Below are 23,694 nucleotides of genomic sequence, written 5' to 3'. Positions count from 1 at the left end.
TGTAGTGGCCTTTAGCGTAGTTAATTGTTGTAACGACCCGACTTGTCATTTTAAGAATTTATGCCTCGTTCAGCGACTTAAGGTTTCGAGCAGCTTCGTAATATGTATTATGTCCCGCGTGTGTTGTCGAGTTTTGTTTTCGGAAGATTCAGAATTTAATTTAAAGAACAATTCTAATTTTTGAAGCTTAAATGGAAAGAGTTGACCAGAGAGTTGACTTTTGAGTAAACGACCCCGGAATGAAATTTTGATGATTCCAATAGCTCCGTATGATGATTTTGGACTTAGTAGCGTGTCCGAATTTTTTTTTGAAAGTCCGTAGTGAAATTTTACTTGAAATGGCGAAAGTTAAAATTTTGGAAAGTTTGACCGGGGAGTTGACTTTTTAATATCGGAGTCGGAATCCAGTTCTGAAATTTTTCATAGATCTGTTATGTTATTTATGACTTGTGTGTAAAATTTGAGGTCAATCAGAATTGATTTGATACATTTCGGCGCAAAATATAGAAGTTGAAAGATTTGAAAACTCATAATTCGATTTGATGCACAATTCGTAATTTCGGCATTGTTTGGCATGGTTTGAAGCCTCAACTAAATTTGTATTGTCTTTTGGGACATGTTGGCATATTTGGTTAAGGTCCCAAGGGCCTCGGGTGGATTTTAGAAGGTTAACGGAATGGATTTCGGACAAAATGAGCTGCTGGAATTTTTCTGATGCATAAGCTGTTTTTGGACAGCAACTGGTACAATCGTAGAGCCGACTTTGGAAGCTTATATCTCAAAATTTATAAGGAATCTGAAAATTTTTAAAACATGAAAGTTGTAGCCCTTTGATTCAAGTTCCAGAAAGTTAAACCATTCATAATTTGGACATTTGTACAGAAAGTTATGATCGACTGAATAAAGGTTGGTAAAGCAGTTTCGCCAGAAATTTCTGATGCGTGGAGCCGACTTTGAAATCTTATATCTAGAAATCTATAAGAAATCCGAAAAGTATCAAAACATGAAAGTTGTAGCACTTTGATTCTAGTTTCCAGAAAGTTAAACCATTCATCATTTCGACATTTGTACAAAAAGTTATGGTCAACTGAATGAAGGCTGGTAAAGCAGTTTCACTAGAAATTTCTGGTTGGAAAGTTGAAGTAGGTCGCATTTTAAAGATGCGACCTACCTTGGCAGAAGCTATATTTTGGAGTTTCGGCCATTTTAACATATTTGGAGCTATGGAGCTCGGATTGAGGCAATGTTTTGGTGATTTTCACCATATGAATTGGGGTAAGTGTTCTATATCCAAAAGTGATTATATTTCATAGATTTATGGTTATATTCATCATTTATTTCGTATTTAAATGGAAGAAATCAAGATTTTTGCAAAACTTTTCAAGAACGAAAATTTTAGATTTGGAGGTCGAGTTGTTATCGGAATTTGATAAAATTGGTATGGGTAGACCCGTAATTAAATGGTTTATCGGATTTTGTGAGTATCGTCAGATTCTGAGACGTGGGCCCCACAGGCAATTTTTGAGTGAAATTTCGGATTTTGTTGGAAAATTAGTATTTTCATATGGAATTAATTCCTATAATTAGAATTCATTGAATTGAATTAATTTGGTTAGATTTGAGCTATCCGGAGGTCATTTCAAGCAAGAAGGCGATTTTGGAATATCAGCCTAACTTCAAAAATGTAACTATCTTGCCTAACCTTGAGTGGGGGAAATTCTCCTTAGGCATTGAGTCCTATGTGCAATTCGTGTAATTGAAAACCATATACACGAGGTGAAGAGTACGTACTTGGTTTATATGTACAAATTACGTTGATTAAAATCCTTAGACGCCCTTATGTATTAAATTAAAAATTATTGGCATTTATTAAATCCTTTAACTGTCTTACCTAAATCCTTGTTTTGTTGGATTTATTTTTATATGATGATTTGGTATGATTGCCACCTTGATTTTTATATGAAATATTATTTTATTGAGTTGTTCATTCTCGGATATATTTGTTAAGATTTTGTGCACATTATGGCTCTGGTCGAGCCATGGGCTCCTTATTGTGGAAAAACTTATATTTGAAAGATTTATACTTGAAGTACTTACATTGGAAAGACGTATATTTAAGGGACTTGATTGATTAGTTGTATTTGTGTTCCTTATTCGTTTGAGCAATATTTATGGTGTTCTTGTTGCCTTGTTGTTTACATCATTTATTTATTCTTGTTGCCACATTGCCATTTATTTCTATTATTATTATTATTATTATTATTATTATTATTATTATTATTATTATTATTATTATTATTATTATTATTATTATTATTATTATTATTATTATTATTATTATTATTGTTATTATTATTATATACTGCTACACTGCACATGTTAATTGATTAGTGAGTGTCTTGACTGTACCTCGTCACTACTCCACCGAGGTTAGTCTTGATACTTACTGGGTACCGACCGTGGTGTACTCATATTACACTTATGCACTTTTTGTGCAGAGCCAGGTATTGGAGATATCAGACTCAGGCATAGTTAGTGTGTTGATCACATGGATTCAAGGTAGAGCTGCTTGGTTGTCGCAGTCCCTTGGAGTCTTTCCATTTTATTGTACTGTTAATTATTATTCAAACAATATTGTATATTCAATCCTTGAGATCATTCCGTAAATTCAGTTAGAGTTCGTGACTCAGTATTACCAGTTTTGGGATATTTTTTTTAAAATTATTTCCGTTGTTGGTTTCGACACGTGTATTAAATTATATCTTTATAAAAAAAAAGGGATTGAATTTTAATTGTAATCGGCTTACCTAGTCTTAGAGACTAAGTGTCATCACGACGCATGTGGTGGAATTTTGGGTCATTACAATTGTAGTGCCCTTTAGCTTAGTATCTTAGTAGTTATTGAAATTAATTATTTAATTATATGTTAACCCCAAAAATATCTGAAAAATATGATAGTTCAAACACAGTCTCTCTCAAATTTTAGTTAACAAATATAAGAAAATAACATAAAAAATAACAATATTTGTCGAACTAAGTATTTTTATATGAGTAGTTATTAATTATATCACGTATAGTTATGAAAATTAATTATATCCTTCGCTAGTTTGGTCGATCGCAGCTTGTACCTATTCCGCCCGCTTGTCTTAGGACACATTACCGGCGGGATGATCGCTCCAAGGCTGACCAGACATACTTGGACTCGCTAGAGGCCCAGATTGAGATTTGGGACTAGAAGTATAACCTGATTCCGTCACCCCCTCCACTTGAGTGTACGGATGACGAGCATGAGTATATGGGCTGGAATCGCAGTGTTACCCGAAATCTCGTCGGGAATCTCGTTCATCGCACTGATGGTCGGTACATTCCATACGCCGGGAGGCATGAGGCACTGGTATGTTATTTGTTATACTTACTTATAATATTAAATTATCCTTCCTTAATTAATATTTGACATGTTATGCAGGCTATTGGCTTAGATCAGTTCTACCAGTTGGGACTGCAGATGCAGCAGCATACCGGCGAGGGAGCGACAACTTTGCATGAGTATGGCCGACATGTTACAGATTTGGATGCCCAGACATTGAGGCGTGCCCGAGATGATGAGCGATTAGGATACGAGGTTTCTTATGTGCCGCCAGAGGAGTACCATCGTGGGCCACCGGTAGAGCCTAAAAGTGATAGACGTAGCAGGCGTGGCCAGAGAGGAAGGGTGATCCACGAGGTCGTGGTGGTCGCCGAGGACGGGGTCCCCAACAAGGGGGCGTTGAGGCACCCGTGGAGGATATTAAAGATGATGAGCCGGGTGACCACCCTGAGCCACACGATGTTCCTCATGATATGCCTTCATTCAGCATTCAGATCTCGCTAGGGACTTCGCAGTTGACCCCGTCAGCTCTATTGTTGATCGCGGGCATGCCCATTACGCAGGAGTGGGATCAGTATTTTCCTGATCCCCCAGAGCCATCGACGGTTGCTGAGAATCGTCCAACACGAGACGTGCATAGTGGGCGACGACTCAGTTATGGATCATCATCGAGGGATGTTGAGGATCTAGCACATACTTCATCTACTCCAGTGCACCTTGATGTCCGACAGAGCATTGTGGCGCTACTCAGGCGCAAGTTTGTTTGTATTACTATTATTTTTATTTGTTTTTTATCATTGATTAGTCAGTAATATCTAAAGCGTTTTTATTTTGTTTTAAAGACATCGGCATCGCCCGTCACGGAGGCTACACTGCGCGATACTGAGATGCCGGAGACAGATGATCTAATTTAGGAGCTCGTTGAGACCATGGTATGACCATTAATTTTTTTTCGTAACACGTACGTTAGTAATTATTATTTCATATAGTAAAATATCTTATTATTTTGTAGGTTACTGCCGGCCCGACGACCGCTTCTACCGAGTCTGCCAGTCTTACCGACAATCATGCGGCAGCGCATCCTCCAATAAAGAGGAGACATGATGAGGATGATCCTGATAGCGTAGCCGGACGGGATGGGATACACCTCAGGCCAACCAATGCTTTAAAGCATGCATGTTGTGGGACACATTGATATTTATTATTATTTGTATATATGCAAGAAATATATAGTAGCAATATTATTTATGTTTTACATAATTTGCGAATGTGTTTTTATTTCTCGAGATATTTAGTAGTTTAATAGTACAAAAAAAAATGACAGATTAACATAGAATTTAAATTCGCTACGAATTAAAGATAATATATGATACGTACAACATAAAAATAAAATACTACACTCAACGCATCAATGTGTTTGTTTAGTCACTATCGCCTATTATTCTGTGTTTCAACCACTTAAATTTCTCCTCTAACCTATTTTTTTCTTCTTCTGCCTCTTTTAGTTTCTCCTGCAATGCCGCAAGTTGTTCTTGTAGCTTCACGATCTGAAATTCGTATTCACCGGTCAGATTCCAAATGTTTAGCAAACATGATTTGTCGTATTCCTGATTAATGGGTTCATCATACCATTCATCAAAACCACATTTCTTTTCGTCCTACCAATGAGAAAATAACGCAAGACTATTAATTAACATGTTATATAAAAAGTATTAACAATCATTTCTTCCAAGAATAATAACTTCCAACTCGTTTACACATCCAACGTCTGCGCCCCAATTGCAATTTGACTAACATGGCTTCAAAATCGCACGTTTGCCACAGTAACACCTTGGTACGTAATTTCGTCCAAACATGTCGTAATGCTCGAAAATGGAAAATTATTGGAAAGTTTTTGTTTTCATTTCGTTACAACGCAAATAATAACTAAAATGCGCGAGGTTTTTATAGGCAGCTAAGAGTGATTTTAGGTTACATAACGCATATTGGTGCGACGCTATGTTTCGCGTGATAATGATTCTTTCGGGTACAAGTGGGTCTAGCTTTGTCAGTACGTCAACTTTTTCAGGTCAGCAGCTTTTTCAGGCCGACATCTTTTCAGGTCAGCAGCTTTTTCAAGCCGACAACTGTCACGACCCAAAATTTTCCACCGACGGGACCGTGATGGTGCCTAACATTTCACTTGCCAGGCAAGACAATGTTAGAGAATCCTTAAACCAATTCCTTATTTCCATTCAGTAAATAACAATAATTAACTAAAATAAAATAAAATAAGTGCGGAATTTTATAAAACTGTATTAATTACTACCACCCGGATCTGGAGTCACAATTCACGAACATTCTAGAATTTACTACGAGTAATAGTCTGAAAGAAATACAATTGTTTGAATGAAAGAAAACAGTAGGACATAAAAGATAGATGGGGACTTCAAGGTCTGTGAACGCCGACAGATCTACCTTGAGTCTTCGGACAGCGGACCAGTAGCAAATATCGATCAACCTGAGCCGGTATCAAAATCTGCACAGAAAGTGCAAAGTGCAGCATCAGTACAACCAACCCCATGTACTGGTAAGTGTCGAGCCTAACCTCGGTGAAGTAGTGACGAGGCTAGGACAAGACTTCCACATATAACCTGAACAGTATAATCATGCTAGTGGCAACAACAGTAAGTAAAGCAATAACGCAAAAATAATGGGAAGGGAACATACAGTGGGGGAATACAACATAAAGAGTGAGAATAATGAAAAGACAGAATTAAACAAAAAATCCGTAAACGAATTGAGCAATTAAAGCAGCAAAGGAAAACTGCACGGCATCACCCTTCGTGCTTTTACTCTCAATCTCACCAAATAAATAAATAGAACGGCACGACATCACCCTTCCTGCTTTTAAACCTCTCATAATATACACGGCATCACCCTTCGTGCTTTACACTCTTCCGCACAATATAAATAATGCATGCACGACATCATCCTTCGTGCTTTACATACCTTCTCACAAATCACAGAATCAATAACAACGGATAGATAAGGGTATCACAAAGAAACCAGTATTTTTCCCATAATCAATAGCACAATGTAATCTCAACCTCGAATCAATATTCGAAAGTTACCAAATATGAGTCACCCAACATTTCAAATAACCCGCTAAGCATGGATAGTAGGATTTAAGGTTAAAAAATAAACAAGAATAGAATTTTACTCGCATGCTATGACTCCACAACGACGCATAGATGCTCGTCCCCTCACCTATACATCACATTTAACAACCAATCACGTAGCAAATGAACACATAATACATATTCCATCAAGCCAAAGTTAGACACGACACTTACCTCGCTCCGAAGGCCACTTAATTCTCAATCACCGCTTTTCCTTTGGAATTCACCTCTAAATCACTCGTATCTATTAAAAAATAATTCAATAATATCAAATATTGCTAAAGGAATCAATTATATTTCATAAATTAAATTTCCCAAACTTTCCTCCAAAAAGTCGGAAAAAAATCGATCCCGGGCCCGCTTGGTCAAAACCCGAGGTTCGGACCAAAATCCTTTTACCCATTTACCCCCGAGCCCAAATATGTAATTAGTTTTGGAATCCGACCTCAAGTCGAGGTCTAAATCCCCAAATTCCCGAAATCCCTAATTTCTACCCTAACCCCTAATTCTATCATTAATACTCTAGATTTTAGGTTGAATTCTAGTAAAATGAAGTAAAAGATTGAAAGAAACAAGTTAGGGAACACTTACCTATGATTTCGGGAAGAAAATGTCTTTGAAAAATCGTCTTAGGCCTCCTATCCTTTTGAAAACGAGAAGAAAAATGGCTGGAGTCCGAATTAAATAAACTCACTGCCCAGCGTCCTTCGCACCTGCGGTGCTTTGGTCGCACCTGCGCATCCGCATGTGCGGACAGTATGTGCGCTTCTGCGAAAAAGGACTGGGCCAACTGGGGCCGCACCTGCGGACAGGGTTCCGCTTCTACGGTCCCGCTCCTGCGGAGAAAAGTCTGCATCCGCGAAAAAATGAAGTCCAGGCCTGGGTCGCACCTACGGGGCTATCGCTCGCACCTGCGACCAAAGGCTCGCAGGTGCGGGTACACCAGATTTGGTGCACCAGCAGCCTTGTTGAGGCTTGAACTCAACTCGCGCATTGCCCGAATGGCACCCGAGCCCTCGGGGCTCCAAACCAAACATGCGCGCAAGTCTAAAATCATCATACGGACTTGCTCGCATGATCAAATATCTAAAACAACACCTAGAACTACGAATTTAGTACCAAATCAAATGAAATTCTCAACTGGACGTCCGAATCATGCCAAATCAACTCCGTTTCTCACCAAATTTCACAGACAGGTCTTAAATATCATAATGAACCTGTACCGGGCTCCGAAACCAAAATACGGACCCGATACTAACAGTGCCAAATATCAATCAATTCTTAAAAACAAATAATTTCCAAACTTTTAATTTTCATCAAAAAATCATAACTCAAGCTAGGGACTTCCAAATTCGATTCCGGGCATACGCCCAGGTCCCATAATTCGATACAGACCTACTGGGACCGTTAAAGTATGGATCGGGACCCGTTTACCAAAAATATTGACCGAAGTCAACTAAAATCAACTTTTATGGCAAAAATTCTTATTTTCATTAGTTTTCAACATAAACGCTTTTCGAAAACCTGCCCGGACTGCGCAAGCAAATCAAAGAGGGTAAAAATGAAATTTTTAAGGCTTAAGAGCACATATTCGAGTTCTAAAACATAAGATGACCTTTTGGGTCATCACAACAACTTTTCAGGTCAGCGGCTTTTTCAGGCCGACAACTTTTTTAGGTCGACATGACAAAACACATAGCGCATATTGGTGAGGCGCTATGTTTCATGTGATAATTATTCTTTCGGGTACAAGTGGGTCCAATTTCTTCAGCACGACAGCTTTTCAGGTCAGCAGCCTTTTCAGGCCGACAACTTTTTTAGGTCGACATGATAAGACACATAGCGCATATTTGTGAGGTGTTATGTTTCGCGTTCATACAGGTCGACATGTAGCTTAGTTCTTCTTAAGTTGAACCAAAAGATCAATACTCAAATACCATTTGAAGAACCAGAACATCATCCAATTCAAAAATGCCACTAACATTTAATAAGTGGTTTACGAAGAGGCAAAAAGGTAAAGGTAGTTCAAAAGATCCAAATGGAACACATCATAACACAATCGATCTCTACCTTGAAAACAATATGCTAGGTTGCTATACCGATTTGGTTGATGACAAGTGGTATGGTGTTCTACATCCCTAGGAAAATAAGCCTATCAATATATACACTGATCTAAAAGTTACAGGGTGTCGCGCCCCATTTTCTCGCGAAAGCGGGTTTCGACATGTGACAACTCTTTTAAAATGAGTATTAAAAGAGAAGAGTCGCCACCTAACGATTTTTAAGATGCGTTAGGACACCTATTTGTGAATAACTCTGTTTGACTAGTCAACGTCACCAAAGATCGGGTAAGGGCTCAAATTACCTCGAAAAGAAGGTGTTAGGCACTCTTCGAGGTCCACAACTGTGGGTCCTGGCAGAATTTTATGCTATGTGAGATTATTGGGTTAAACTAAGTTGTAGGTTGCTGAGTTGTGAACTAATCCTAAGTGGTCAAAGCAATTAATTAAAACTAGTAACGGAAAAAATATAAGAATTGTAAATCGTAAAAAATCCTACTTAATTACATAAAAGGGGACCTAAATTTTTAAGTTTGATGGATCAACTCCCGTGCAAAGTCTGCTAAGACTTTTATAGCCAAAAGTGCAATGGCTATTCGAAAAATTTGTGTATCATGTCCGCTACCCTCATTACTATCTTTAAGTTGTTAACTTAAGAGCGTAGTAATTAATTCTAAACCGCATCTTAATAAATAAAAAATAAAATAACTACCCGTCCCTTCCTATAGTCCAAGAGACTTTGGACACTATTCTAAAGGGATGGTTCTAGACTTAAGAAAAATCTCAGGTTTCTATTTCTGTCCTTATTAGCGTCACATAAAAGGAGCACATTGGGACTTAAACAAGTAACACATAAGACAATAAGGGCTCATGTTAGCCCCGAATTAGTTAAGTGAAATAGACTCTTAAGAAATGCGATTCCTTATTTAATATTCAAAGATGCATAACAGTCAACTTAAACATAGCATATGGGTATGTGCACGAGTAGTAAAATGAGATAAATCAAAGCTTATTCCGAGAAATAGTCCAGACCATTTAAATTGGAGGTACTGATCATTGAGATGAAACTAGAGTATCGTGCGTAGACATTAAAAGGAAAAAGAAACAGTTGCCAAAATCCCAAAGATGTATTCAAGCTGGATAAAAAAATTACTTCATTTCAAAAAAATAAGCAAATGATAATGATAATAATAATAGTGATAATAAAGTTTACCAACATAAATAGGTTTTGCTCGTCTTCTACAAGTAGAAAAGTTTAAGCCCTCGAGATTCTTATTTGAAAGCTAGTAAAGTCAAAATAATTTCTTTTACTAAAAATCGAGTACCAAAGTGACTCATCGTCGGCATCAAGCAAATAACATATGACAAATTGATCACAGTTAGTCATACCCTATAAACATGATATCTAAGAGTTGAGATTAAAAACTAAGCCAAAGCATATTGCTAGAACAATAAAGAGGAAGGCAGGAACTAAACAACTAAGACGAGATAACAGTTAGAGCATACAGTTTGCCCTTTCTCACATTACCTCCTTTTTATTGTTACAAAATCTTTATAAAGTTATTACACAACCACAAATAGATATAGACTAATTAAAAGGAACTTCAGACACTAAAGGGCAGTCATGTATCCTTGAACCATCCAATTCCCGTGCGACTCCGATATTGGCCTAATACTCGAATTAGACCTCTTGTAATCTCAAAATAACCAGAATGCACAAAGGACATATATGTCACTTTTTTGGAGGCAAATTTACATGAAAATCTATCACTTCCTAATACCATATCCATAGTAGTCAGTTATTTGATAATTAATCATGCAAGGACACATTATACATACAACTGAAAAGCTCTTATTAAAAAACAGATAATCAACCTTCAATATTAATTCCTAAAGGAAGAATCTTTAGTTGTTCATATTGTCCATAACTTAAACTAAGTAAAAGAAGGAAATAAGTAGCAATCCAAATCTTATTGATTTTAATAGAAGCATGAGGAACATACAACATACACATCTCACAGACATTTCACATAACGGATTTAAGCCTCTTACTTTACGAAATAATTACCTTGTTAATCATACAAGCAGCGATGTCTAATTATCAAATTCTGCATATCAATTAAAATTAAGAATGCCGATGCTCGAATATAATACATTAAGCAACTCTCTAGTTTTATCAAAATAATAGGTTTCAACCGCTTTAGCAATTCTCAGTCCTGCGATCATGCTTTCTAGTATGGATAGGGATCACAGAACTCGAGCAAAACACATAGACAAGAAGAGGAAGAACTGACCTACACGCTTCCTAGCAGAATGCTTTACACATTCGGGCAACTCAAACATGAATAAACTTGTGTATAGTCAAAACCGATCCTCAGTCATAAAGACCGGTCGAGACGACGGCGTTTCGATCAAAGGATATCTACATAATGAGCTTGGTCGAATTCCGAAGTAGGGACGTCGAGCTTCGAGCCAATAGACAGATCAACGACAAGACTCAGTATCATTATCGAGCCCATATCCAAATCGAACTACGAGATAATTCGTAGTTCATCGAAGATGCCTAGACCGACAAACACTCGCCCCGAATATCGATGCTCCAAGGAAGAATCGAGCTCGAACCAAGACCGGGGGCTCGATCTAATACCGAGCTCGAGCCAGTATCAAGCTCGGAGACAAGAGTCGTTACAACCGCACCAAGGGAGAGAATCTTGGCAAGAACTGAGGAAGAGAAAAATCATCATGGGTCCTCCACTATATGCATTATTTTATTATGTTGTTATAGATAAAGCAATGACCCTCTATTATAAAAGGGAGCATCCTTGTAAGCTAAAGGGACACGGCAGTAAACACATCCTTTTCTCAGATACATTGAGTTTTCTTTATGCTTGTTTCATCTCAACTTATTCAATTTACCAGTATTGTTATTTTTGTATCAAAGAAACTTGCATATCCTTAGAACTATACCTAAATTTAACGTTATCCGATTTTTCGGGTAAATAGTTTGGCGCCCACCGTGGGGATAAGGGTAACAGTGATTGTTTGATATAAATCTACAGTACACTTCAGCTTACAACTTCAAGTCAGCAATGGCCCTACCTATCGACCTTGAAGCCGGCCTTCAAGATGAAACCAACAACTTGGCGCCCGGGGCCGGAAGGTTACCTGACGATGGCAACGACGCTCGAATCGAAAAACCCAAAATTCGAGCCGAAGTACCATTGGATGTCAATTCACAAATAGCTCTGGAGGTGAATCAGCGTTCCGAACCGGAAAGAAGCATTCAAGGCGGTGCTCGACTCGTAGCCCGAGACACCCACAGCATGGGGAAAATCGGGGTTAGCTTGCGTATGATTTTCGAAATGCTACAAGCCCAACAAGCAGCGATAGCTCAGTTGTAGAGCCAAACTCATATACAAAGCTGGCCGAACTCCAATCCACTTCTTCGAGAAGTCACCCCCAGAACGGAGCCCGCCATAGTGAAATCAAACGAGCAAGAATCGGAGACCGCTCCTGAAATTGCTAAATTGCTCGAGGAACTCACAAAACGAGTCGAAGCCAACGACAAGAAAGTGGAAACGTATAATGCTAGGGTCGATCAAATCCCGGGGGCTCCGCCAATGATAAAAGGGCTTGATTCGAAAAAATTCATACAAAAGCCATTTCCCTCGAGCGCGGCCCCAAAACCAATCCCCAAAAAATTCCGTATGCCAGAAATTCCCAAATATAACGGTACGACCGATCCTAACGAACATGTCACCTCCTACACATGTGCCATCAAAGGCAACGATTTGGAAGACGATGAGATCGAATCCGTGTTGTTGAAAAAGTTTGGAGAGACCCTCGCAAAGGGAGCAATGATCTGGTATCACAACTTACCACCAAATTCTATCGATTCTTTTGCCATGTTAGAAGATTCGTTCATAAAAGCACATATTGGTGCCATAAAAGTTGCAACAAGGAAATCAGACCTCTTCAAAGTAAAACAAAGGGGTAACTAAATGCTGAGAGAATTCGTATCCCGATTTCAAATGGAACGTATGGATTTGCCACCGATCACGGACGATTGGGCCGTACAAGCTTTCACCCAAGGGTTGAACGATCGAAGTTCGACAGCATCACATCGGCTGAAAAATAATTTGATCGAGTACCTAGCAATAACTTGGGTAGATGTACACAACCGTTATCAATCAAAAATTAGGGTCGAGGACGATCAATTGGGAGCTCCGTATGGACCCGTGCATCAGAACCACACAACCACTAAAATCCAGAGGAAAATCAACAGAGAACCAAGGTCGAACAGAGACCGATATCAACCGTACGTCACAGATCGGGCGAACAATAGTTCAGCACTTGATACAGTTCAGAACAGTCAAAAGACTGATAGAGGGCAAAATTCTCGGGGACTTATGAGCAAGAGCGGCTTTGATAAATATGCCGATCCTATAGAAGTTCCTCGATTATCGGAATATAACTTCAACATTTATGCATTTGCCGTCGTGTCGGCTATCGGACGTATCAAAGACGCCAGGTGGCCTCGACCCATGCAGACCGATCCTGCCCAAAGGAATCCCAATCAAATGTGCGAATATCATGGCACCCATGGCCACAGAACAGAAGATTGTAGGCAATTAAGAGAGGAAGTAGCCCACTTATTTAACAAAGGGCACCTTCGAGAATTTCTGAGTGATAGGGCAAGGAATCATTTCAAGAATAAGGACTTCGGCAAGCAAAACGAGCTAGAAGAACCGCAACACGTCATTCACATGATCGTCGGCGACGTCGATACCCCTCAGGGACCAGTGCTTAAACGCACTAAAACATCGATTGTGAGGGAAAAACGATCTCGAACTCAAGATTACACACCCATAGGGACTTTGTCTTTCAATGATGAAGATGCAGAGGGAGTCATCCAACCCCATAACGATGCACTGGTAATATCCGTACTCATGAATAAAACTAAGATTAAGCGTATGTTAATTGATCCAGGTAGCTCGGCCAATGTCATCAGATCGAGGGTCATAGAACAGCTCGGCCTGCAGAACCAGGCCGTACCCGCCACTCTGGTTCTAAACGAATTCAATATGGCATGTGAAACCACCAAAGGCGAGATAATCCTACCAATAAACATGGCCGGAACCATCCAGGAAACAAAGTTTCACGTGATCGAAGGCAATATGAGATATAACGCCCTTTTCGGAAGGCCGTGGATCCACAACATGAGAGTTGTACCTTCGACCCTACACCAGGTCCTCAAATTCCCAACATCGAGAGGTGCCAAAATAGTGTATGAAGAACAACCGGCCGCAAAAGAAATGTTCGCCGTCGAGGAAGCAAAATCAATATCTTCGTCTTCACTGATAAAAGGAACGGGTTCAGAAGGAGATACAATCGAAGAACAGAACGCCAAATAGCAATCACAGACATCGGCTTCGACCCAGCCAGGTAAGCAGAACATCGAAGAAGATGATGATCAATGGATCCCTCGATCCTTCGTGACCCCTGATGATTCTGATGCCACTAAATCAACAATTGAGGAACTAGAGCAAATCATACTAATCGAACACTGGCCCGAACGAAAGGTATACCTGGGAATGGGTTTGAGCCCCTGACTCAGGAAGAAACTCATTCAATTTTTTATCGATAACATCGACTGTTTTGCCTGGTCCCATAACAGGGATACCACCGGACATAACGACGCATCGGCTGAGCTTGGACCCTAGGTTCAGACCGATGAAGCAAAAAAGAAGACCCCAATCAGAGGTAAAGCACGCATTCATAAAGGATGAGGTAACCAAACTTCTCAAAATAGGGTCCATTCGAGAGGTGAAATACCCCGAATGGTTAGCCAATGGGGTTGTAATGCCTAAAAAAGGGAACAAACTTAGAATGTGTGTGGACTATAAGGACTTGAACAAAGCATGCCCTAAAGATTCCTTTCCACATCCCAACATCGATCGCATGATCGATGCCACGACCGGCCACGAGATCTTCACCTTTCTCGGTGCCTATTCCGGGTATAATCAAATTCAAATGAACCCGGAGGACCAGAAAAAGACTTCATTTGTGACCAGATATAGAACATATTGTTATAATGTAATGCCCTTCAGGCTAAAAAAATGCAGGAGCCACTTATCAATGCTTAGTAAATAAAATGTTCGAAGAACACATATGTGAATCGATGGAAGTCTATATTGATGACATGTTAGTTAAGTCCCTGCGTGCGGAGGACCATTTGGCCCATTTGCAGGAAACGTTTGAGATTCTGAGAAAATACAACATGAAGCTCAACCCCGAAATATGTGCTTTCGGGGTCGGTTCAGGCAAGTTCCTTGGCTTCATGATGTCAAATCGGGAAATCGAGATTAATCCCGACAAAATCAAGGCCATCGAGGACATCACCATCGTGGACAATGTGAAAGTCATACAAAGGTTAACAGGAAGAATTGCAGCCTTAGGCCGATTAATTTCAAGATCATCAGATCGAAGTCACAAATTTTTCTCTCTACTCAAAATGAAGAATGACTTCGCTTGGACACCGGAATGCCAACAAGCATTACAGGAATTGACACGATATCTATTGAGCCCACCACTGCTTCACACTCCTAAAACCAACGAAAAACTTTACTTGTATTTGGCAGTATCAGAAGTCGCCGTAAGCAGTGTCCTGGTTCGAGAAGAGCAAGGTACGCAATTTCCCGGTTATTACGTAAGTCGGACCTTAGGAGAAGCGGAAACTAGGTATCCTCACTTAGAAAAATTGGCACTTACGCTAATAAGTGCCTCTAGAAATTTAAGACCGTATTTTAAATGTCACCCCATAAGCGTATTGACCACCTGCCCACTTCGTAATATTTTACATAGGCCCGAACTATCACGCCGATTGGCCAAATGGGCTATCGAACTCAGTGGGTACGATATCGAATATCAACCCCGTACGGCAATCAAGTCTCAAATTTTAGTAGACTTTGTGGCCGACTTCACGCCAACCTCGTACCCGAAGCCGAAAAAGAACTCCTGTTAAAATGAGGTATATCGTCGGGGGTATGGATCCTTTTTATGGACGGGGCTTCGAACAAAAAGGGGTCCGGGCTAGGCATAGTTTTGAAACCCCCCACGGGCAACATTATTAGGCAAGCTATTAAAACTATCAGGTTAACTAACAACGAGGCCGAGTATGAAGCCATGATTGCTGGTCTCGAGCTAGCTAGAAACTTGGGAGCAGAGGTCATTGAGGCTAATTGTGACTCTTTGCTGATGTTGAGTCAAGTAAACAAAACCTTCGAATTCCGGGAAAGTAGAATGCAAAGGTATTTGGACAAACTGCTTATCACTTTGCACCATTTCAAACAATGGACTCTACGGCATGTTCCGCGAGAACGGAATAATGAGGCCGATGCGCTTGCAAATTTGGGATCGTCGGTCGAGGTAGATGATTTGAACTCGGGGACTGTCGTTCAACTTTCAAGATCGGTAATAGAAGATGGGCACGCCGAGATAAATTCTACTAGATTAACCTGGGATTGGAGAAACAAGTATATTGAATACTTAAAAAACCGAAAGCTCCCACCAGACCATAAAGATTCCAGGACCCTACGGACTAAAGCTGCTCGATTTACGTTGGCCATAGACGGAACACTATATCAAAGGACATTCGATGGACCGATGGCAGTATGCTTGGGTCCGGGAGATACCAAGTACATCCTACGGGAAGTACACGAGGGAACTTGTGGGAATCACTCTGGTGCCGACGCATTAGTTCGAAAAGTGATCAGAGCGGGGTATTATTGGATTGATATGGGCAAAGATATGAAAGAATTTGTTCGTAAATATGATAAATGTCAAAGGTTTGCACTGATGATCCATCAACCCGGAGAGCAACTTCACTCGGTCCTATCCCCATGGCCGTTCATAAAATGGGGAATGGACATCGTCGACCCTCTGCCATCGACCCCAGGTAAAGCCAAATTCATTTTATTTATGACTGACTATTTTTCTAAATGGGTTGAAGCACATGCGTTCGAGAAAATAAGGGAGAAAGAAGTTATAGACTTCATTTGGGATCATATCATATGCCGATTTGGGATACCCGCCGAAATAGTATGCGATAATGGGAAGCAATTCGTTGGCAGCAAAGTCACAAAATTCTTCGAAGATCACAAAATAAGAAGGATACTATCAACACCATACCCCCCAGTGGGAACGGACAGGCCGAATCAACAAACAAGACTATTCTTCAAAACCTGAAGAAGAGGTTGAACGACGCTAAGGGGAAATGGAGAGAAATTCTGCCCGAAGTCCTTTGGGCATACCGGACAACATCAAAATCTAGTACGGGGGCGACCCCATTCTCCTTAGTATATGGTTCCGAAGCATTGATACCAATCGAAGTCGGTGAACCTAGTCCCAGATTTCGATTCATGACGGAAGAATCAAATAACGAGGCTATGAACACCAGCCTTGAATTATCGGACGAAGGATGAGAAACTGCCTTCATCCGATTGGCCGCCCAAAAGCAATGAATCGAAAGGTATTATAATCGAAGAACTAAGTTTCGCCATTTCAAGCCCGGGGACTTAGTGTTAAGAAAAGTCACCGTCAATACCCGGAACCCAAACGAAGGAAAATTAGGACCGAACTGGGAAGGACCATATCAGGTGCTCGAGAACGTCGGAAAGGGATCATACATGCTCGGCATCATAGACGGCAAACAGTTATCAAGCAGTTGGAATGTATCACATCTAAAACGGTACTACTGCTAAGGTACAACCTTTCAATATTCATTTAACTGACCCCTGCAGAAGTCCGAACAAGAACTGAGGTGGATCTTTCGCCTAAAGGCACGTGTTGCACTCTTTTCCCCTTAGACCGGTTTTATCCCAAATGGGTTTTTCGGCAAGGTTTTTTTAATGAGGCAATCATCGATCGTGATGCACTTTTAACAGTATCCGAGGCCTCTTTCCAATCGACCTCGAATACCGAGGGGGCATCAGGCCCTCAAATACATCAAGTTCAGATGCAAGAAAGTCATTTCACAACAATAGTGTTCCAACAGGAAAAATTGTAAGAGCCAAAATAGTCAAAACGAACCATGCTCATGTAGATTGGCCCGAACATAGGCGCAAAACATGACCACATGTACTGTGACTTGAGATTTATTGTGCAACCAGAATTAAGATTCACTCGACTATTAAGACTACAGGCTACTTTTATTACGAGTTCGAGCAAGCACTCACTCGACCATTACGCCTAAGGGCTATATTATTTCGAGTTCGAAAGTTCGAAACATTCACTCAACTATTAAGCCTACGGGCTACTTTTACTACGAGTTCGAGCAAGCACTCACTCGACCATTAAAGCCTACGGGCTACTTTTACTACGAGTTCGAGCAAGCACTCACTCGACTATTAAGCCTACGGGCTACTTTTATTACGAACTCGAGCAAGCACTCACTCGACCATTACGCCTACGGGCTACATTATTTCGAGTTCGAAAGTTTGAAACATTTACTCGACTATTAAGCCTACGGGCTACTTTTATTACGAGTTCGAGCAAGCACTCACTCGACCATTACGCCTACGGATTATGTTTCTTCAAAGTTTGAATCATCAACTCAACTAGCAAACCTAAGGGCTACATCACTTCAAATCTGATCGATCAGAGAGACTACGAGATCAACATTTGATTAAAGGTCTTCACAAAACAAAAACAAGTCGACCTTGTTATATATATATATATATATATACAAGATTGCCTACATGATTAATTTACAAACATGAAGAATTAGAAACTAAGCTTCCTGGTCACCCACTGGAGCATTCACTCTACTGTCGAGCTATTCCCCATCCTCGGATCCGCTTTTGCTACCATCGTCATCATCATCATTAGAAGCCAAGGCTTCAGCTTCCGCTTCGAGCTCTTTTGCCTTTTTTATCTCTTCAGTAAGGTCGAAACCTCGAGCGTGTATCTCCTCGAGGGTCTCCCTCCGAGAGCTACACTTAGCAAGTTCGGCAACCCAATGAGCTCGAGCATCGACAGTATTCGCCGCCTTTCGGGACTCCATCTGAGCAACCTCTGCATCAACCCGATATACAGCAATGGACTTATCCGCCAAAACTTTCGATGACTCAACCTCTGCCTTAGCCTCAGCAAGCCGTGTTTCAAGCTCATCGATCTTCTTAGCTTGAACCGAACCCTTTAGCTTGATGCTTAGAAATTGAACGTCGGCCGATAATAATTTTGTTGAGATGGTTTCTTTTTCCGCAGCCAAGCGATCGATAGTCTCCTTCCACCGATTGCATTCAGCTCGGATTTGATCAACTTCTTCTCGAAGTAACCCGATCTTTTCGATCTTTTGCTGCAACTGAGACAACGAAGGGTTAACTTCCACAGTTGAGTCAGACCCATACTTTAACAGAACGAGGCTCACCTGCTTGTCAAGTTCGACCTTTTCTTCACGAACCTTAATCAAATCCGCTTGGAGATCTTTTATAGCCTCGTCCTTTTGGCTGCAAAGAAGCCGCAGGGCGTCTCTCTCACTTGAGACCTTCCGGAGCTCGGCCTCACACTGGCTAAGATCGACTCGAAACCTACTAATGGCCTGCATAGTAAGAAACACAAGTCAAGAATAAAAAAAATAAAAAAATAAAAAAACAAAGAAACCAAGTGTGGAAGAATCATTACCCGAGTAATGAAACGTTGAGCCTCCTCTAATAAAAGAGAAGCGTCACCGATATCGGAAGCATCATCGACTCCAGTAAAGCAATCCCAAAAAGGGTCCCCTACACCAGAGCCTGCCCTGATATCGGGAGTCATCAATTCTCGAGCTTCCTTTAACGCCTCTTCAGAAGAAGTTGGGAGAGAAGGCGAATGACCTATTTTCATAGCCCCGAGCAAAATCACTCGGAGCACTCCGGTAAAGACTAGCGACTTTAGAACCAACCCCGACAGGCACAACCGCCATCGATTCGGTAGCTCTAACAACCTTGATGGCCTCCGCAGATCGGATTACCAAAGCCGAGGAGTTATCTTCTTCTTCTTCTTCTTCTCTCAGTCGTTGGACCGAGTCAATCGAAAGGGAAATTGATTTTCTCCTCACCCTCCGAGTTTTGGGCTTGGGGTCCTCAGACCGAGAGGAAGCTCTTCGCTTCTTACCCTTCCCCGATTGCGGAACCAGGGATTTATTTCCTTCTTCGCCGCTCGAAGGCCTCAAAGTGGCATCCCTGGTTATGCCTGCATAAGAGGAAATCGGTAACAAATAGAACGCAAAGAATACTTCGAAGGAAACAAGAAACAAACCTCACCATGGTTCTTGGCCTCCCATCTACCTTTAGCCAAATCACGCCAAGCGCGTTCGGCATAAGAGGAAGTCAAGGCTAACTTCCGAACCCAATCCTCGAGGTCAAGCACCGCTTGTGGCATCCAAAGGGTAGCTGAACATCAGGGAAAGACATTAGAAAAAATTGGAAAAGGACATGAAAAGCAAACAAGAATCACTTACGGTCAAAATTCCATTCTTCGGGGAACGACATCTTCTCTTCCGGAATAAGATCACTGGTCCTCACTCGAATATAACGACCCATCCAACCCCAATCCTTGTCTTCATCGATGCTCGACATTAAAGCCTTCGATGCCCGACGATGAAGTCTGATTAGTCCTCGAAAAATCTGAGGCCGGTACAATCGTATGAGGTGGTTCAGAGAAAAGTCCAACCCCCCGGCTTTGATAGAGAAGAAGCACAGTAAGATCTCTATACACCATAAAGAGGGATGAATTTGACCGAGGGTGACCTGATACCTTTTACAGAAGTCAATAATCACTGGGTCGACGGGTCCCAATGTGAAGGGATAAGTGTAAACACTTAAAAACCCTCCACATGAGTGGTGACGTTCTCTTCGGGAGATGGGATCTGCAATACAACCTCGGGACCCCAGTTGCAGTCTTCTCTGACGGCCTCGAGATAACCCTCCGTTATAGAGCACATGTACATCGACACGTGCTCACATCGACCCTGAACGAATGAAGGATTCTCAACCTTAAAGTCGATCTTCAGAGTGCACGAGCTATGAACATAGTCGTGAACGAACAGCTCCGCCGACGCCTTATCATTGGACGGCTGCGAGGAAGAAGCTTTCTCCTTCTGAGGTACGGTTTTTTTGAAGTTTTTGCCATTGATAGGAGAGGAAAGAATGCAAAGGAAAGTGAAAAATTGACAACACCAAAGCTCTGGTGTGGGCGGCTCTGAAGCAACGAAATGGATAGGATAAATAAGAGAATTTGGAAGAAGAGAAGGCGCAAAAGTGGTAAAGGTTGTATGGAAAGGCTATTTATAGACTGAAGCTTGACGGTTCAGTATCAGCGGTGGCCGACCACCGTCTGACATGTATTAAATGCCTCGGTAAAATCAAGCCGATGAGAAAGCTATCACATACGTCATGGTCGGGATCGAGAAAAATGATAGCATTAATTTGATCGAGCCGTAGAGAAATCATATCGTTTCCCGCCACATCCTTTTCCGAGAAACGAGGGTACTATCTGTGTACGGTCAAAACCGATCCTCAGTCATAAAGACCGATCGAGACGACGACGTTTCGATCGAAGGATATCTACATGATGAGCTCGGTCGAATTCCGAAGTAGGGACGTCGAGCTTCGAGCCAATAGACCGATCAACGACAAGACTCAGTATCATTATCGAGCCCATATCCAAATCGAACTACGAGACAATTCGTAGTTCATCGAAGATGCCTAGACCGACCAACACTCTCCCCGAATATCGATGCCCCAAGGTAGAATCGAGCTCGAACCAAGACCGGGGGCTCGATCTAATACCGAGCTCGAGCCAGTATCAAGCTCGGAGACAAGAACCGTTACAACCGCACCAAGGGAGAGAAACTTGGCGAAAACCGAGGAAGAGACAAATCATCATGGGTCCTCCACTATATGCATTATTTTATTATGTTGTTATAGATAAAGCAATGACCCTCTATTATAAAAGGGAGCATCCTTGTAAGCTAAAGGGACACGGCAGTAAATACATCCTTTTCTCAGATACATTGAGTTTTCTTTGTGCTTGTTTCATCTCAACTTATTCAATTTACCAGTATTGTTATTTTTGTATCAAAGAAACTCGCATATCCTTAGAACCATACCTAAATTTAACGTTATCCGATTTTTTGGGTAAACAAAACTAAAGCGGCTACTTTATAGAGAACTACCATATAGAGAAAAAGAATTAAAAAGATTGCATTGGCAGGAAGCTAACCAGTTCGTGAAGTGCCGAATTAATAAGAAAACCAGGAATCCAAATAAATTGCCCCCGCGAACAGAGTTTCAACAGCAAAATAAACCCAATAATCGTAGCGATGCACTTCGAACAACAATAACAACAAGAAAGAATCCGACTGTCGAGAGGAATGAAAAGCAACAAACTTTGCCTCGACTTACAGCCGGCAAAGCAAGAATAGAAAAGCAACTCGTGTGACAAATCTTAATAAGAATGTTATAATGGTTGTAAATAAGTAAATCTCAGAAGTAATTCTTCCGTCCCCACCTATTGTATAGAGCTATTGGTATTTATATTTTATAGTAGTAAATTAGACTTAAGTCGTGTCACTATAATGGAAAAGAATCATCCAAATAAAGAAAGATTTAGAATATAAAAACAAGAATTCGAGGATTGGGGCGAGATTTGAGTATTGAAATAGGGAAGAAGAGCTGCTGGTGATTATTATAACAGAAAAGGACTAAAATACTTACCCATAATCAGTGAAATTTGAACCGAAAATCATGAGAGAAATATATGTAATTGAACTTCCAAAATTATAATCCAATCAGTAACAAATGAAACGCTTACCTCAAACTTGTCTACATTCAACTGATAAGTCTGAACCTGTGAATGGGAAGAAGAGTAGGTGAATCTTCTGCGCGTCGGCGATTTTGACGAAAAATGGAGCTAATATATTGGCTCATAATTAAGGTAAAAAATCAATTGCTTTACGGATTCGATAAGGAAGATACAACAATAACAACAACAACAACCCAGTATAATCCCACTAGTGGAGTCTGGGGAGGGTAGTGTATACGCAGAGCTTACCCTACCCTGGGGTAGAGAGCCTGTTTCCGATAGACCCTCGGCTCCCTCCCTCCAAGAACTCTCCACCTTGCTCTTGGGTGACTCGAACTCACACCCTCTTGGTTGGAAGCGGAGGGTACTTAGAAAGAACATAGAAAAGGAATGAGAATATAATAAATCAAATGAGGAAGAAACGAGATGAATTTGCTGGTACGAAGGGGAATTGGAAAAGGTTGACTTAAGTTGGTCATGGGTTCTAGGAGTAAGAATTTTGAGTGAAGGGTTTTGGGTATTAATGGGTTATTAGTAAAGTGATTAATGGGTTAGGGCTTAATTTTTTGGATTAGGTGTGAGGTTGATAATTGAGCTACTATTAAATTAAAATGTCATAGTAATAATAATTAGTAAATAAAAAATGAGATACAAGAGGTTGAAAAACAACTATTATATTATATAAATAGTTGAACAAGCTAAATGTAAATTGTAAATATTTATATTTTTGAAAGTTGCTAATACGTAGTAAAAATTTATAATAATAAAGTTGTAGTACTTATAATAATACATAAAAATGCTACATATATTATTAAGACTCTTACATAGAATAGTAGTTCATTAGAATAATATGGAGTAAGGATGGATAAAATTGGGTGTCAACACAGGGCACACATAATGAAACCCTAATTTTTCGCTCTTCGGACATTATGACAAAATACAAAATAATTTAACGAAATAAATATTTCGGAAGACTTGAATGATGCTGAATGGATTTATGAATTTTTATCAAATTTAGAACTTCCTTAAATAAGAAAAAAATCAGTCCGGGGGTATTCTTTCTGTTTGGAGATGTTTCAACACTTAGTGGTATTAACATTATACAATGCTCAGTCTGGTGCCAACTAATCGACAGTTTGGTTTTCCTTCAGCTTAACAGTCATCCTTGCAGATGTGGATTCTTAATCATTTCAAGTGTTCAAACACTTTCCTGACAGAGTAGCAATTGTTCTTGTCTTGTTAGTTGGAGTCTCAAAGAAAT

General features: G+C 40.5%; 1 protein-coding gene and 1 long non-coding RNA gene across 4 annotated transcripts; both read right to left on the bottom strand.

Annotated features, from left to right (window-relative positions):
• Window positions 1-5,685: 5,685 nt before the first annotated feature.
• Window positions 5,686-22,909, bottom strand: LOC138899435 (uncharacterized). 2 transcript variants are annotated; one of them, XR_011411053.1, is made up of 4 exons: window positions 22,443-22,909; window positions 6,703-6,772; window positions 6,570-6,616; window positions 5,686-5,885 (listed from the first exon to the last, which is right to left on the bottom strand). It is a non-coding gene; the product is annotated as an uncharacterized lncRNA (long non-coding RNA). The 2 variants fall into 2 exon arrangements; XR_011411052.1 differs by having other exon boundaries at window positions 6,570-6,772.
• On the bottom strand, window positions 10,075-22,434 carry LOC138899434 (uncharacterized). Of its 2 annotated transcripts, XM_070185815.1 has the most exons (3): window positions 19,272-22,434; window positions 19,018-19,188; window positions 10,075-18,951 (listed from the first exon to the last, which is right to left on the bottom strand). In XM_070185815.1, the coding sequence occupies exons 1-3, from the start codon at window positions 19,470-19,472 to the stop codon at window positions 18,424-18,426; spliced, it is 900 nt and encodes a 299-aa protein (XP_070041916.1). In that variant the 5' UTR covers window positions 19,473-22,434; the 3' UTR covers window positions 10,075-18,423. The 2 variants fall into 2 exon arrangements, with proteins under 2 accessions (XP_070041916.1, XP_070041915.1); XM_070185814.1 differs by having other exon boundaries at window positions 10,075-19,188.
• Window positions 22,910-23,694: the final 785 nt, after the last annotated feature.

This window comes from Nicotiana tomentosiformis, chromosome 9 (assembly GCF_000390325.3).
Source record: "Nicotiana tomentosiformis chromosome 9, ASM39032v3, whole genome shotgun sequence".
In the NCBI taxonomy this organism is placed as follows: Eukaryota; Viridiplantae; Streptophyta; class Magnoliopsida; order Solanales; family Solanaceae; genus Nicotiana; species Nicotiana tomentosiformis.
Note: the sequence above shows the minus strand (reverse complement) of the source record. Positions and strands in the feature narration are given on the sequence as shown.

Coding starts and splice junctions, on each gene's coding strand:
- LOC138899434 (XM_070185814.1), bottom strand. CDS start 19,472: ATGAAAATAGGTCATTCGCCTTCTCTCCCAACTTCTTCTGAAGAGGCG. Junction 19,189..19,271: donor CTCAACGTTTCATTACTCGG/GTAATGATTCTT, acceptor CTTACTATGCAG/GCCATTAGTAGGTTTCGAGT.